The 15,960-nt window shown below is 40.0% G+C and overlaps 2 protein-coding genes across 4 annotated transcripts in view; one reads left to right on the top strand and one right to left on the bottom strand.

The window, feature by feature from the left end:
- Positions 1-15,960, top strand: part of SPX (spexin hormone) — a 288,585-nt gene that overhangs the window by 7,337 nt on the left and 265,288 nt on the right. The gene's annotated exons all lie outside the window — the stretch shown is intronic.
- Positions 1,283-15,960, bottom strand: part of GYS2 (glycogen synthase 2) — a 41,640-nt gene continuing 26,962 nt past the window's right edge. For all 3 annotated transcript variants that reach the window (XM_051772399.1, XM_051772401.1, XM_051772402.1), the window contains 9 exons: positions 14,610-14,716; positions 11,503-11,562; positions 10,846-10,924; positions 10,101-10,214; positions 7,723-7,849; positions 5,825-5,920; positions 4,693-4,856; positions 3,117-3,197; positions 1,283-2,158 (listed from right to left, as the gene is read on the bottom strand). In XM_051772399.1, the coding sequence (XP_051628359.1) occupies positions 1,937-2,158; positions 3,117-3,197; positions 4,693-4,856; positions 5,825-5,920; positions 7,723-7,849; positions 10,101-10,214; positions 10,846-10,924; positions 11,503-11,562; positions 14,610-14,716 (1,050 nt within the window). In that variant the 3' untranslated portion in view covers positions 1,283-1,936. The remainder of the gene's footprint in view (positions 2,159-3,116; positions 3,198-4,692; positions 4,857-5,824; positions 5,921-7,722; positions 7,850-10,100; positions 10,215-10,845; positions 10,925-11,502; positions 11,563-14,609; positions 14,717-15,960) is intronic.

Here is a 15,960-nt window from a genome sequence, read left to right as displayed (position 1 = left end):
GGAGTCACTTTGGCCACTGTAGGGCCATTTCTGAGAGCAATGGGCAAAGCATTCACATTAATCATATCTCAAAAACCTTTCTATTGCCCTTTCTAACACCAGCTGGGTGCTCAAGGCATGTGAGTGTGCTGAAATACTCACAGCTTTTCTGCTGTACAGCAGTGCTCTGAAACACAAGCAGTAATACCAGATTTCTGGATTTATTTTTTCAAGAGAACATTAACTTTCAATCAATATGCCCTTTAAATGTTCTTTCCTTGGGACTCTCAGCCATTACCTTCTTTGACTCTGCAAGGGAGCCCTGATTAAAAGCACTTTGTGGAAGAAGCTCAAGAACTGCAGTTCTCCATTTAGTAAACTTTATGAAGAAAAATATTGGCAACATCTTTGCTTTCACCACTTTCATATGAAAAACTACTCATTGTTTTAATTATTTTTAAATGGCTAAAAAATATTCACTCCTTTTAAATTGAAATAATTTTACCATGAAAGCCTGAGCCTACTTCTGAGAATAGTTATTCTTTCCAGAACCCAAACCAGCTTAAGAATGAAAGTCTAATTTTAAAACTGATTTTAGGTGGCCAAAAATACAAACAGGCACATTGTCACTTCTATTCTATATGGCCTAAAATAAGAAGCATGTCACCAAATGGTGGTTAAGTGTTTGAAAGGGAGGTGCCTAATCAAAGTTGAACATCTAGGCTCCCTCTGGAATCAGCAGTGAAGGCACCTCCAAAGGTTACACCCTCCTACCTGCTGAAGAACAGGTTGAATCAACTCCTGGAAATGTCTTTTCTTAAACAGCATGAGAAATTCTTGATGGCTCCTTCTAAAACAAAAGAGGAATCTCCTTCCTAACATCTTCATGTCAAGATCTGCTTCTGAAGAGCATTTTCAGGAACTGCATCCCTAGGAACTGAAAAGCTTTCTGTAAGGCAAACGCAATGTCCAGTTCTTGTTGTGAGGTTAAATTCCTCCCCAAGCACTTCGAAATTTCAGGTGCATTTCAAAATCCACCTGGGGGTTCTTTTAGCATTATTTTTTAGATTAAATCTCTTCTAGAAGTGAAGTAAATCGTGGACTAATAGGGCAATTGTTACTTATCTTTGAATGTTGCCACATCACCCTGTGGCCTGGAGGTTTGTGTGCAGGGCAAGGTGTTACTTAAGGAAGTTTTGCCATTCACTTTAGCCAAGCCACATTAATTTCCTCCCAAACCCGTTTGTTAACAAACTTAGAATCTAAAACAAGATGAAAACAACAAAAGAGACATACCAGAGGAATCAGAAAATAAATGGTCTGCTGTTTATTGTGGGTCTAAATGACTGCAGAAAGATGACTTCTCTAAAACTCAAAATGCCCACTGCATAAGACTTTTACCACTGGATCAAGACACTTCTGTGTGCTGTAAAAAAAATGTTTTAAATTATGTAAGCTTGTAATAAACAGCATAAGGAAAAAGAAAGACCATTTTCTTTTCAGTGTATCTTTTTTAACACTTCCAATATTTCTCCAGTGTAACACTTTTTTTCCCTCTAATTCTTTGAGCTCTGGTTTAAAGAGGAAACATAAATGAAGCAAGAATTCATTCATTTGGGATACCCAAAATGGAGCTACCTGTGTAGACTATGATTAATGCAGTGATTATGTAGACAAAGGTATGATCTGCAGTTTGTAAAAGCTCCTGAGGGGATTGTTGCATTCTCTAGATTTATTAAGCTTGAGAAATCTCTTCTACCTCAAAGGGGCACAGGAAAATTGTAATTTAAACTACTTTCAAGGTGAAATAATATTAGGCTTTCCAACAGTGTAGCTTAATTAACATTTAAGATTCTCCTAATTATATCACACTGTCCTTAATGCAAAGCTTGCCAAGCCTACAGGAGGAACTGTTGAATGGATGGAGAGACACCCTGCCAGAGTGGGAGCAATGAATTCAGTTCCTGTATTCCCCGTGCTGCTTCTTTTTTCCTTGTGGCAATGCTCCAAGGGAAAAGGGAGACTTGATGTTTTGCCTGTCCCTCTCAGCTTCCTCATCCTCATCATATCTTTCATCCTCATCTTCATCTTCGGCTTCGCTGTGCTGGGGGCTGGAATGCTGAGAGGCAGAAGGTGATGGTGGCACTGAGGAAGGCCTGGGGTACCTGAAACCTTCCGTCTGGCAGAGAGAGAGACAAGTTGGATGTGTTAACACAGTGTTCCCCAATTGGTTGTGCACAGAAATTTAAGGCTATCAACACTTCAAAGGGAACAGGGATGCTCTGCACTCTAAAATTAAGCTCCCTTAAACCCAAATCCCCTCAGTCCTCTGTCAGTGAGTACAGGCTTGTATGGCACAGATCTTTAGCCTATGCCATAAATAACATGCTGCCCTTCCAGCACTGCTTTTTGCAAGATATGACAAACTTAACTGAGCCTTAAAACCATCGGCACAACTCAAAATCCTTCTGTACTCTACAGTCAGAATATGCTTACTGAAATTCAGTCTGAAATTTCCAAACAGCTTTCTAGTTGTAATATCAACATCTGCAAAACCAGAACAACCAAGGGGTTTAGGTCTGAGTCTCCTTCTCTTTCTTATTAAAAGAAAAAAAAGAGTTGCTCTCTGGAGGTTTGGTTTCAAATAACATTGTTTTTACAGTGGTTCTGAACAGCCTCCCTTCTCAAATTGGTGCTAACATATACTAGGCAAGAACTGCTTGAAGGTCTGCCTTTAAACTGACCCCTAGCAGTTCCAGACAACATACCATGTTTCGATGAAGGCAATGCTTTGCCTCACATTCCCTAGACTACCCTTGCCTTTTCTCTTTGGTTTGTGCAGAACGTCCCCAGGACATTTATCAGAAGTAATATTAGAAGCTGTCACTCTTAAAAGAGGAATTTCAAGGGCCAGTCCCTCAGCTGGTCCAAAGGGTCATAGTCCCATCCAGGTCACTCTAAACCATCTGAAGAGCTGTTCCTTTATCACTCCTGACTGGAGACTGAATTCCTATTTCCCTTCAGTTAACCCAAAACTTGCTCATTCTCTTCTCCCTCTTTCTGCCAAACACACACACACACACGCTTTCTCTCCCTCCTTGTAAGGCAGTTAAAATGAACTCAAAAGCAGACTTTACCTTTGGTGGAGCACTTAGGTCCATCTCAAATTTATCTGGGAATGTTCTGCTGAGGGCCAGGTGTCGGGCATGCATGTAATACTGCAACACAAAAGAGAAGCCTTTACAAGTCAAGGAAGTCTTGGGTAGATTTAAGCAGGGGGGGAAAGGAACATAAAATGAGTATGTTCTAGAAGATGATGCTGAACACAGTCTAAACATCTGTTCAGCTAAGCAGAGTCCAGCTGATACTGCTGCCTGTAATGAACACATTGTTGTAAAGCAGTGAGCCATCCATGTTAGATTCACAGCAAAAAAGCCTGGAGCAGAAGCTGAATAAGGTTCCTGTAAGACTAAGACGTATTAAGATGGAAACTAGGACTTGTCTTGGTCAGTGTAGTTCTTAGTGAGGGACAAGTATTCTTTATCCCTCAAGATAGAACTGGCTCTCTTTTAACCAGGAAAATTGACATCTTTAAGTGTGCACATATATACACATAAACCTTGGACTCATCCTTGCACAGGAAGCACATGTAACAGTTACAGAAAAACAATATTTATGAGTGTATTGATGCCTGGCTTTCAAGAATTTGGCAAAAATATTTATAGATCCACTATACTCCTGAGTCTGCAGCACATGCACAGAACAAATAGCTCATTGTATCAGGGCCTCATTCTGTGTGGAACCACATAAACACCAAGGTTTTCACACACAGGTATCAGAGCAGGAAAAGGTCCAAGAGTTACAAAACTGATATATGTGCATCCACTTCTTTACTCCTGTAGCCTTGAGAATACTGCTTTGCTGCTGTCTTCTTAGCAAGTGGTCCTGCAGAGCTTTCTGTGCCAAACTAAAAACACTACTTTGCCTTTCAAGGCACAGAGGTAGTTTAGGAGTGTTGAGGAGTCACAGGGTCCAGAAGCATCCTAAGAAGAACAGGTAGGATCTTTGAAAGTGTCCACATGACTCTGGAGCACAATTCCTACTCAGTGTATGTGCTGCCAGTGTCACCAGATTTTTACATTGTCTTTAGCACCAGGAAGAGCTCGGTGTCACTGGCTGCTGCTCTAACCTATTCACTCAAGTCACATCTCTCCTTGCCACTGGAGCATGGAAGCACTACCCTGGAATGTCAGGGCAGGCTTTGCCTTTAGCACCTTTGGGAGGTGCTTTTCAGGACAGGGCTGTCTCAGAATCACAGGATGTGCTGAGTTGGAAGGGACCCACAAGGATCCAGTCCAACCCTCAGCCCTGCACATGACCATCCCCAGAGTCACCCCCTGTGCCCCAGAGGATCATCCAAACCCTCCTGGAGCTCTGGCAGCCTTGGGGCTGTGCCCACTGCCCTGGGGAGCCTGGGCAGTGCCAACCACCCTCTGGGGGAAGAACCTTTTGCTGAGATCCAACCTGAGCCTGCCCTGACACAGCTCCAGCCATTCCCTGGGTCCTGTCCCTGGTCCCCCCAGAGCAGAGCTCAGTCCCTGCCCCTCCTCTGCCCCTGCCCAGGCAGTCCTTGCACTTCAGCAGGATGTGAAGATTGTTGATCAGACCGTGAGTCTGGAATTTTTAACCCTTGTGTTACACAGTTTCACACACCCTGCCGAGGTATCTCCAGTCCAGGAGGTCCGAGAGTCTCTCAGTTCGGTTCCTCTGGATGATCCTCTGGCGAAGGGACTGCTGACAAAACCCATACAGGAACTGGGTCAGCTGGTTGCACGACTCGTCTGGGGAGCGGAACCTCCTGTCCACTATGTAGATACCTGAGGGACACACAAAAGGTGGGCATGAGTGGAATTAAAAATGGGATCTGACCTCTCACATTTCCAACCCACCTTCTTCCACACAGTCTTACAAGCATCACATGTATTATACACTCCTTTTAATGTTAAAACACAGCTACAACTGTCTAACATTTGTTACTATTCTGATGGAATGGAAAGCTGAAGAGAACCATTTTTTTAATTTTCATTTTCTTTACCTGAAATTCAGCAAATGCTTCGAAACTCAGAGGCTTTGTTGTTTTTGTGTAAGTATGTCCAAAAGGATTCAAGCTTCTGGATAAAGACACATCATTTTTTATCTCCCATGATTTTTAAAACACTGACTGATCAAAAAAACCCCCACATAACCCAGTGTTTTCCTAGTTTGCTGTGGAATTTTTAAGTGTGGATGGTCAGAATCAGCCTGTAGGAGAGAGACTCTGTTTTCTGTAGAAATCCAAGTGTTTCCATAGAGACACTGAACTCACATACATCAGTCAAGAGACAATTCTGGCAGAGAGGGCAGAGGTAAGCTTTGCCTCTACGTAGTTTGTTAAGATTAATACTTTATTTTTGGCACCTTCCTTACACCAGGGTGTTAGGAAGAAGATGGTACTAGACCTCAGCTATCTTTCACTGCTCCTTTTGAAGGGCTCAGAGTGTTACAGAGCAACCAGAGGCATTAAAGGGAAATGCTGGGAGACCCTACACCAGTATGAGCAGTGGGGAGTTTGGAAGGATAAAGACAAAAGGTTAAAGGGAGACAAAAGAGAAAAAACCTGGAAAAGGTTTGGATAAACACAAAAGCTGGAAAGGCTCGTTCAACATAACAAGATATTGAAAGCTGTAATAATGAACTCCATTGCATTAGTGAAAGCACCAAATTGAGGAGTGAAAACATGGTTGTTGTGCTTTTTGCTTCCCTAACTCAGAGGGGATGATTTGATATGGGGTTACAAAAATTTTACCGTAAGCTGCTGGGTCAGAAACATGTTCCTGCATGAAACAGCCAAATCCAGAGAGGTTTGTGGTCACACTGGGAATGCCCATCACAGTACATTCAGCTGCCAAAAGAAACAGACAAAAAGTGTTTCAGGGCTAAAAACTTCGAGAGGTTTCACCTTGAGAGAGAAAATAAAAGGAAAAATAAACAGGCAGAAAGAAGATCCCATAACACTAGAGCTGCCCTGAAAATATCCAGTGAAAACTACAGTGCTTTGTTGTGGATTTGGAGAAAAAGTTAAAAAAAAGAAAGGAAGAAAAAGAAATTTTAAACACAACATTTCACACTGTGTTTGCAAATATATCTCTGAGTTTCTCAGCAGTTAAAATGAAATCTTTCTGGGAGTGCAGTGTTGAAACAGAAACTCCCTGGATTGGTTGACTTTTCAATTGAAGCCTGGTGTACCCCTATTAGTTGTTCACAAATCTTTACAAAGCTGATTCTCTTAGGACCAGGATCATATTAAACTTTGGTTACTGTTTGTAAACTGGTCCCTGTAGCAAGAAAAAAACCCCAACCAACAAACCCCACCACTAACTCAGGACTGCATTCACAGTAGATGTGGAACTAATTTTATAAAATCGGAAAATATATGCATATTTTGTAGCTATTTCTGTCATAGCCACGAGTAAGGATAACTGTTCCCTCAGACTTAAAGAGTTTTTGCAGAAGAAGTTAAGCCTAACCTAAGCCAGCACACAGATCAAGTAAACACTCCAGTCTTTGAAGTGCAGAAAGCCATCTATGGAGCCTTCATTGATATGACAATAAAACATGTTTATAAAATACTTATAAACCTACCTCAAAAAAAAATCACTTTTTGTTTCTGGGAGATTTAAATGGGTATCAGCAAAGAGAATTGCTTTTGCATTAGTAAAGGAAAGAGAAACAACTCTTTTGACTAGTGTAAACCACAGTTTTCCTCAAAACTGCCAAGGAGCAGTTTGACTTTTGTGTCCAGGTCAGAAATCATCCCTGGCTGTCACATTTACTTTATACCTTAGCTGAGATTAGAACAGGATGAGAAATTGCTGGCATGCAAGAGGGCTATCTTGGAACAGAATAGCTCTTACTTGGAGAGAGAGAGAGAGCTCTGGAGAATGACAAAACCTGCAGAATTTCTGTTCCGATTCATTGGCTTAAAACGAATGTTCTTACGAGGGGTACCCCAACTTCAGATGTGTATCAAGACTACAGAAAGTATTTTGGAGGACATGAAAAACATGGACATGCAGGCTTTGATCTTCACAGGTACTCAAGTTCATAGTTTGCACTGATTTAGTCAGGTGTTCAGTGCCTTTTTTTGAATGGGGGCCAAATTTCAAGTCAAAATCTATATACTCTCTGTGTTTTTGGAAATTTCCACTTAATTTCATGAAATTCAATATCACTGTGTGTATTTGTGGTAAATAACTTAGCTATGGTGTTACACAATTTTCTCAAACTTAACTCTTATCTTGAATTAAACCCATTGCACTGGGTCAGCTCATAGCATCAGATTTCTTGCCCTGCTTTTTTCAACAGTTACATTCCCATAAATCTTCTTTTAAAATCCTGGAATCAAGTTAATAATTAAGCTATAGAAATTATTTCTTGCTCCAAATTCACAGTAAACAAAGGAGTACATGTTAGTATTGGAAAGGGTGCAGTGCAAGGACAAATGTGAGCAGTTGTCAGTCAGTGGATGACATTTTATACCACCCAGCCCCCAAATTTTTCCAGCAGTAAGACCTTTGCACTGTAGAGAAAACAGAGCCTCAAGAGTTTTTGCAGCCCTCCAGAGGAAACTGGCTGCAAAGCCATTCTACATCAACAGAATGGGTGTCCATCTTTCTGTACTGCTTAAGGGTACAGGTTGCCTACCTGGAGTGTAACCCCAGGGCTCGTAGTAAGATGGGAATACACCGAGGTTGCAGCCTCTGACAAACTCCTCATAGTCCAGGGGCAGCAAGGGGCTTGTTGAAGAAAGAAACTCTGGATGTAGGATCACCTGGATATTCAAAACTTGCATTAGAGGTAAAAGAAATCCATCATGGGTACATGCTAATTATCAATAAGCTTAAGCAATTTATTCACTCTGCTCTTTTCCTAAGTATCTGGACAACACATCCTCTGACCATTCATCTGTTATCTAATCCACTTCCCACACTAAAATGTATCCTGCCTGTGTGTATTCTTGTCCTGGAAATAGTATTAATAATGAATCCTTTTTTTCTGGACAGGAGAACACTTAACATTTCAGCTTTATTATTCTTCATCCAGAAAGACCATGTGCATACAGAATTATGCCTAAAGCTGTGGCATTTAGCAAGACCATATGGGTTGTCTTGGTCTAGTGCACCAAGGGAGAGTATTTACAAGGGCCTGGAGTGACAGGACAAGGGGGAATGGCTTCAAACTGAAAGAGAGGAGATGTAGATTAGATATTAAGAAGAAATTCTTCCCTGTGGGGGTGGTGAGGCCCTGGTACAGGTTACACAGAGAAGCTGTGGCTGCCCCATCCCTGGAAGCGTCCAAGGCCAGGTTGGATGGGGCTCTGAGCAACCTGGGAGAGTGGAAGGTGTCCCTGCCCATGGCAGGGGGGCTGGAATGAGATGATTTTTAAGGTCCCTTCCAACCCAAACCATTCAGTGATTCTGTGATTTGGGATGTCTTGTTAAGAAGAGGCCTCAGGCAGATAAAAAGCACTTGTGAGCTCCACAGCACGCACTGAAATAAAGGAATGTTTCCCATAGTTGACAGATCTCTCCCAAAAACGGGGAGAATTTTGGAACCAGACATATTATAGACCTATCACCACACTCCTGTGCCTAGGTCAACTAATCTTGCTGAAAGACAAAGCTAATTAACCTAGGCTGATGTCCCACTCTCAGGACTAAAGCTAATTTGTCTGCATGACTCTGCAGGGCTTTGGGGTCACTGCCCCATTTCCACTGGCAGGCAGAGAAGTGCCTTGTATGATCTGTCCAGTCAGCTTTGGGAGGAAAAAGTGTGCAGGAACGATTTAAACTTCCCTGGGCTTATTTCCCTGCATAAACACACTGCAGCCATCCCTCCATGTCAAGGCTATGCTTTTATCCCTCCTTAATAATGTAATCATGCTACTCACTTGAGTAAATAATGAAGGTACTCAGCCAGTAAACGGGCTGTAGGCTCATTTTACAAGTTTATTTGAATCCAATGATTCCACTGGCATTGCTGAGGGTATTTTTCACATGCCAGCTGTGTCTGGGTGGATATGTCATACACTTCTCAAAATTACTTTCCATTTGAAGCTTTTTTTGTCCATGACATTCAGCTCATTAAGAACATTAAGAATTAAGCCTGTTCATGCAGCAGGTAATTTTCCAGTGGTAACAACAGTTTTCTACAAACTTGACATATGCAAGAGAACCAAGTCTGCTGAGAATCAGGAAGAGGTGTCTGCAGTGTTATGTACTGTCTGCTTTCTAATTTTCAAGCAGTTGTCTAGTTCTAGTTCTGGGGATTTTTTTACATCTATGTACAGTGCATCTTTCCACCCTGCTTTTGTTACATCTAGTATATTATTACCATGTTATGATCCCAGAATTCATTGGAGACACACACTTAGCAGAGAATATGTTAAGCCAATTAGAAGCAACTAAGAAGTTGGGGAAAATATTTGCTCAGTTATTGTCATGGGTTTAAAAAGGCAAAACACTGAGAACAGGTGATATGTCATTGTCAGAGATGCTAGGGATATGACTTTAAAAAGAAGGTTTGGAAGAAGAATAATTTGCAATTTTAGGTTCTACTTGGACTAGACAGACATTGAGATAGTTAATAGAAAGACTGCCAGACCAAAAAAAACTTTGGGAGAACTTGTGAGAGCAGGAGCTGATCATTTCTGTGGTTTGATAAGGTAAACATGGAAATAAGGAAAGGATTTATTTACATACATTTAGTTTCAACCAAAACAAGAATTATTTCTGCTCAGGATTGAAGCCCTGGTTACTTTCTACAGCAAATGCTGAGTATCAGGGGGCTGTTCTTAAGAGATGAATCAATACTCCAGAAACTTCTGTGCTCCAGCTTTGGAGCTCTATTTTTAAGCAAATTAATCTGTGACAGAGCTTTACATCCGGGTGCAAACAACCTGTGGCACTTTCTTGATTTCAGGAGTAGAAACTCTTCACTCAGTACAGGAAGCAGACTGATCCAGGCTGGGACTGTTCAAAGAAATTCCATTCTACATCTGAAATGAAAAGGACAGGCTGTACCTTCACCCTGTCCGTGCGGTTGTTGAAGAGGCCGATGCGCCGGATGGTGTTGAGGATCGGGTCGTTGCCGTCATCAATCATGTTGTGGGTGGTCACTGGGGGCAGACAGTGTCTCTAAAGACAGAAGAAGAAACCCATAAGCCAGACAAAACTCTTGGCAAACAGTTCTGTCACCATTTTCTGTAACAGTTGTGTTCCCGTTTTCTAAGGTTAGTGGAAGACAGTGGGAGATTTTGTCATTGATGTGACATTTGCATTTTAAGGTAAGAAAGAATGATCACATAATGTTGTCTTCCATATAATTAAGGCCATAAATGAGACCATAAAATCTGGATTTGCTTCATTTACCTCCAAATACGTGTATTTGTACTAACCTTCAGAAAGGCCTACTGTTTAACTTCAAAGGTTTTTAGTCATTATATTGTATCTCCCTAAGAGTTTGACTTTACCTATTTAATAGATCCAGGCTTCGAGAACAACAAAATATTTACGTTTACTGCAGAAGAAAAGAATGAGGAATTTTGATGTCCTGCATGTGATCCATGAATTTCCCAAAAGAATTAGTTTAGGTCATACTGGCATTAAAAATAGCCACAGTTGATCTTTAAATGTTACCAATGAGAGGTATATTTGCTGAAAACATCTTCCCAATGCACACATATCACTATACATCACACACAACCCCTGTATATCATCACATTTATCATCTGTACTAGATATTTCTGTAATTAATACATTTTCTGACCTCAGTTGAATAGATGGCTCTTTTCATAATGCTTATATCATCTCGGTCAAGAATCTTGTTCAAGTCTGGAATTTCTCCTCTGCAAAATCAACACAAAGCCTGTTTTATCAAATGACTTGTTAACAGGATAAAGAAAACAAAGAAACAGCAAACAAGGTCTGATATCAACATAAATATTTACTTTTTTTTTCATGGCCCTTCTATATCCCCTATATTTTGTCCTCCCATACACTTGCTGACCTGCCAATTAGCTTCCAAAAAAGCTAAGCAATTCTTTTTTTTTTTCCCTCTGTTTTTCAGACACAGCTTGTTTTTGCTGAAGTTGCAGTCATCTCACTTATGCTTTGGGTCATTCACTTCCAACTGTCTTTTGAAACAATATGACTAAACCACTAATAAATATTACTTTATGCTTTTTTAAGCTGAGGTAGCTCATTTTTGACAGTGAATAAACCTTTATATTACCTAGACATCCCAAATGTCTCTTAAGACTCTTTACACCACGAGATGCTAATGTGTTTATTTTTTTCCTCTGTGATTTGTGATTTGCTGTATGTGGTCTCACATCTTTCCTATGGATGTCAAAATTTCCTCCACAAAGAGGCACAGAAGCACCACAGGTAAACCACCTCAATATAAAATAACCTATACACTTACTTTAGCAGGGCATTGTAGAGCTTCTTTCCAAACTTTTCTTTCACAAACTGGGCAGTGTCCCTAGGAAGATAAATAAATACATGTATAAAACAGGAGAATCCAGGACAAAGCATAAAAGAGATTCCTGCTGTGGGAAATTAAACTGTGCTCTGATCAGTGGGTCACGTTTCCATGTCAACTGTGAAAAAGAAAGCATATATGTGACCCTACATATTGAAACATGATCATTAATATTGGACGTTAATCAAGACTGAGAGATCTCCAATTTAATTACTAAAAAGATAAAAGGAATTTTAAAAGAAGTTTCCTCTTTCTGCCTTATTTCCCAACTCAAAGACTTTTGAAAACAAGTGTTAGACTGAAAGGCAGTTGGTCATAATTAGTTTGCAAAACAAAAAAACTCCCTAAAAAGCTTGGGCCAAGTTTTAACCTAATAATAAAGCCTGTGCCAGACAAATGTTTTATTTTTAACTAAGAAAGAACTCCAGTGAACCACTGTTCTAAGTGCAAAGAGTAAGTTATATTATTCTGCCCCTAGTTGGAATAACTTGAAAACATAACTGCAAGTTGTGTTGTCAAAACAGCAAAAGCACTCTGAATTTGAGTAAAATACCCACTTCCTGGAACTTTTTCTGTCTTTCTGATTTCTATGTATACTTTAGGCTAAGACAAAGTTTGTTAAGTGAAATCCTGAGCTTTACCAAGCTGAGAATCCACATACCTGTTTTTAGTTGCTCTCTCCCAAATCACACAGGCACAACAGTTGATGAGTTAATTTTGGGTGAGTTGTAAAGCAGCTAAATGTCAAACCACACTGATCCAAAGCCCATCAAACTCATCCCCCCCATGACCATATTTTCTTAGACTCATGCCATGCACAATATCCAAAACCTAACCCAGATGGGGTAGACTGCTTTTGCAGAAGTAGAGGAATTTTATATCCCAGATCAGCCATCTTCTACTCCTTTATAAGTGCCAACCTCTTCTGGTATTTAATTTCTGTGACATCCCTAAAATCATCTAATGCTGTTATGTAATACTGTAGTCAGGTGATTTTATCCTGGAGCTCCAGATTATGACCATGATAATGCTGCATATGATGATGCAGAGGGTCTTTTGCTTTTCATGGAGCACAGTGGGAAGGACAGCTGGAAGCAGCAGATTTTTGTATGATTTTACATTGTAGTTTTACCTTTACTGTTACCATTGTGCCTTGCACTGCTGAGTACCAGAGAAATAACCACGTACTAGAGATACAACACTCTGCATATTTCATGTAATTTAAACTTTCCTAACAGCCATACATTATTTATTTAATGTGTATCAGTTGTATTTCATTCAAACTTCACATACTGTGTATCAAAGACAAAGCAGAGGCCAAAAGCACTTGTTGCAAGCACGGCTATTTCTCACTGCACTCATATTCCTGTGTAGTTCTCATTAGAAACTCTGGTAACTCATGTTATCCCACTTCAACTATCTAGATTTTAAGCTGGTTGCACAGATCCTCCCCACATCCTCACAGGGTGACAGTCCATTTCAGAGCATCATTCCTTTCACCCATCTTAGGCCCTTCCAGAAGTGATACAGGATGAAACATCCTTTGCACTGAACTGTCCCTCTCCACTGGCAGTGAACACAGCTCAAGCTCAGACACATTATTTTTGGGAAGCCAGAGATTATTTCCAACCTCCACATTTGTGGTACCTGTTTCCAGAGTGGTAACCAGGCAGAATGTTCCCTGTAAGTCCCAAGAAGTTGCTGTGTGATGACTCCAGAGATAATCTAGAGAGCAGAGACTTTTCTCATATCTGCCTTCTTTCCCAGATATGGCAAAAGCCAAATTACTTCAATGGTCCCTGTTAAACTACTTCTGTCACTGTTTTTGTGGAGGTTTAGTATCTGTTAGTCATCGAATTCAACTTGATGACAGATACCCAGGAACTGAGGCAGAGATAATCTGCTGGAGGCAGCTAACAAGATAACAGGAAAATCAGTATCTTTCTCTTACATAGTGCCTTTCGTCTACAGATCTCTAAACCAGACTTCTATCATTTTATAAATACAGAACTGGCATCACAAAGACTTTAAACACTGTGAGATGCAGGCATAAAAGCAGGTCTTGTGGGGTTTAGTCCCTCAGTTTTAAGACCAGCTTCCTTACTTCCGCAGCAGAGTTTAACTGCTGTAGCCCCTGATCAGGTGCCCGTTTCCATTCCCCTGCTCAGAGAATTAATCTGTAAATATGTTGAGTGCAATGGCATTTTTCACCTTTGTTTTTTAAACAAAATTCATCCCTGATAACCTATCACTGATTTTCCTCATGAATTCGAAGCTTCAGTTTTTGCCACATCATTTAGTTCAGAAGTACCTCACAATATTTGCCTTTCCCTACGTAAAATCACACAGCAGCTAAAGTGAGGTGAAGAAGTCTGCTCCTGCTTTGCTTCTCCCTTTTTTGCTTTTGCTTTTGGGAAGTTGTAAAATTAAAACTTTTAAACTGGGAAGGCCTGTGACAATTTTCCCTTTATAGTTGTAAGCCTCACTGCCTATTGTAGGCTGTACACAAAATTAATGTAATTTAAACAATTAAAACAATTATTATTAAATTAAACAATTATTATCAACTGTTCTGCTGCATCAGACAGAACGATTTCCATACTTCTACATAGAAGAGAATGTGTGATTAATTTCTTTATCCTACAGAGAATCTTTCTGTGATAGATTAGCAGAGAGTCCTTATTTTGTTGGAGCTCCATGGCACATTCGAAGGGAATACCAGGAACAGTCAGAATACGTCAAGAGCAGTGGATTTTCTGGAACGTTTGACTTTGCTGCTGCAAAGCAAATACTACTTGCTAATGTGTTACAAAGAATGGCAAGGGAAGTTTACTAAAAAGAACGATGGACACACAAAAAAAAAAAAAAAAAGAGAAATATTTACCCTTATTTCTCTTTCTCATCTCTTTCATCCCTGAAATACATTCTAGTTACCCACAACCCTCAATTTTAGCAGAGCAAAAAGAAAGGGCATTAATTCTTCAGCTGAAACTTTTGCATGTGTCCTGAATTCACTGCATCAAGCCCTTGGAAAGAATGGGAATTACCAGAGCTGCTTCCTGACTGCTTGTCCTTTCAGGGTTTCCACGTTGAAATTGTTTGTCTTTGCTGGCATGATGAAGAACACAACAACTGTAACGTCAGTCTTGTGGACCTACATGACAAGAAAAATGGAGAGGAATAAATTAAAAAGAAAAATAAAATCTCACTACAAAGTATCACAGCCAACTTTAGGAATTAGTCACAGGAAAATCCAGTGCACTTGGGCTGCCCAGGGAGGCTCTGACCTCTTAACTCTCCCTTTTTGTCATGTCAGAGATACAGCTCAGGATAATACAGGTAAAACATTTGTCACACAGTTTCAGTTTGGGCAATACACACCTTCCTGACCTCTCATGGTTTAGAGTCCATGGCTGAGGACATAGAAATAAACTTAAAATAAAATAAAAATAAAAATCCTACACACATTTTCTCACCTGACACAAACTATTTTGTCAAAAAGGAGTGAGCAAAGAATTTTTTGCGTGAATGAGGCTTTACTCCTGTCAGCAACTGTTTAAAGAAAAGCTAAGAGTGAACCCTGTTCAGAGCAGTAAATATTAAATTATTTTGGGTTGCCTCCGTTTTAAATTTTAGACACACAGACTTGCTGTTAGCAGGCCCTCTCTGACTGAGGTACAGGGAAATGCAGAGTGGAAAATAACCTACAGGAGTCACCTGTCATGTTAAGGTTCTTCCCTTCCCTCTCCTCAAGGCAGGTTCAGAGTCCATCATGTGATCTGAGCGTGTATTAACACTCTGTGCCAACATTAATATATTACCTCCAAAATGTCAGTAAGGAGCAAAATAAAATAAAATAAAATAAAATAAAATAAAATAAAATAAATAAAAATAAAATAAAATAAAATAATAAAAAAATAAAAAAATAAAATAAATAAAATAAAATAAAATAAAATAATTGCACCCAATTCTATGTATTTTTTAGGGCCAGGCACACCACTACAATTTGCTTCAGAAGCAGCAGCATTTCCAGCCTCAGAAGTAGTACAGGTATGCTTCTATTCCCAATGGAATTACCCCTTGAAACAACCACAGGGCAATAATTACACTTGAAAATGATGAACACTTGAAAGAATTACAGAGCTGTTCTTTGAACAGCTAATCAGATGCTGGCATCCAAGCTGGACCTGTAATGCAGTGAAGTCAGGCTCAGCTTATGGGAGAAGCAACAGCACAGAGTTTAATGATTCTATGATATAAATAATTAGCTGCAATAAGAGATTGTTGCAGTGGTTGCTCAAGCAATTCTTTCCCTCTTATCACAGAGACTTTGCACACTATCAGCTTTCAGAGCTGTTTAAATGCCATTAACAGGTAGTTGATGTTGATATTGCCCTG

The sequence above is a fragment of the Manacus candei genome, unplaced genomic scaffold (assembly GCF_025592945.1).
Source record: "Manacus candei isolate 608988 ecotype Guabito, Panama unplaced genomic scaffold, ASM2559294v1 h1tg000153l, whole genome shotgun sequence".
Classification (NCBI taxonomy): domain Eukaryota; kingdom Metazoa; phylum Chordata; class Aves; order Passeriformes; family Pipridae; genus Manacus; species Manacus candei.
The sequence above is the reverse complement of the archived record's forward strand: the minus strand, read 5'-3'. Positions and strand labels throughout refer to the sequence as shown.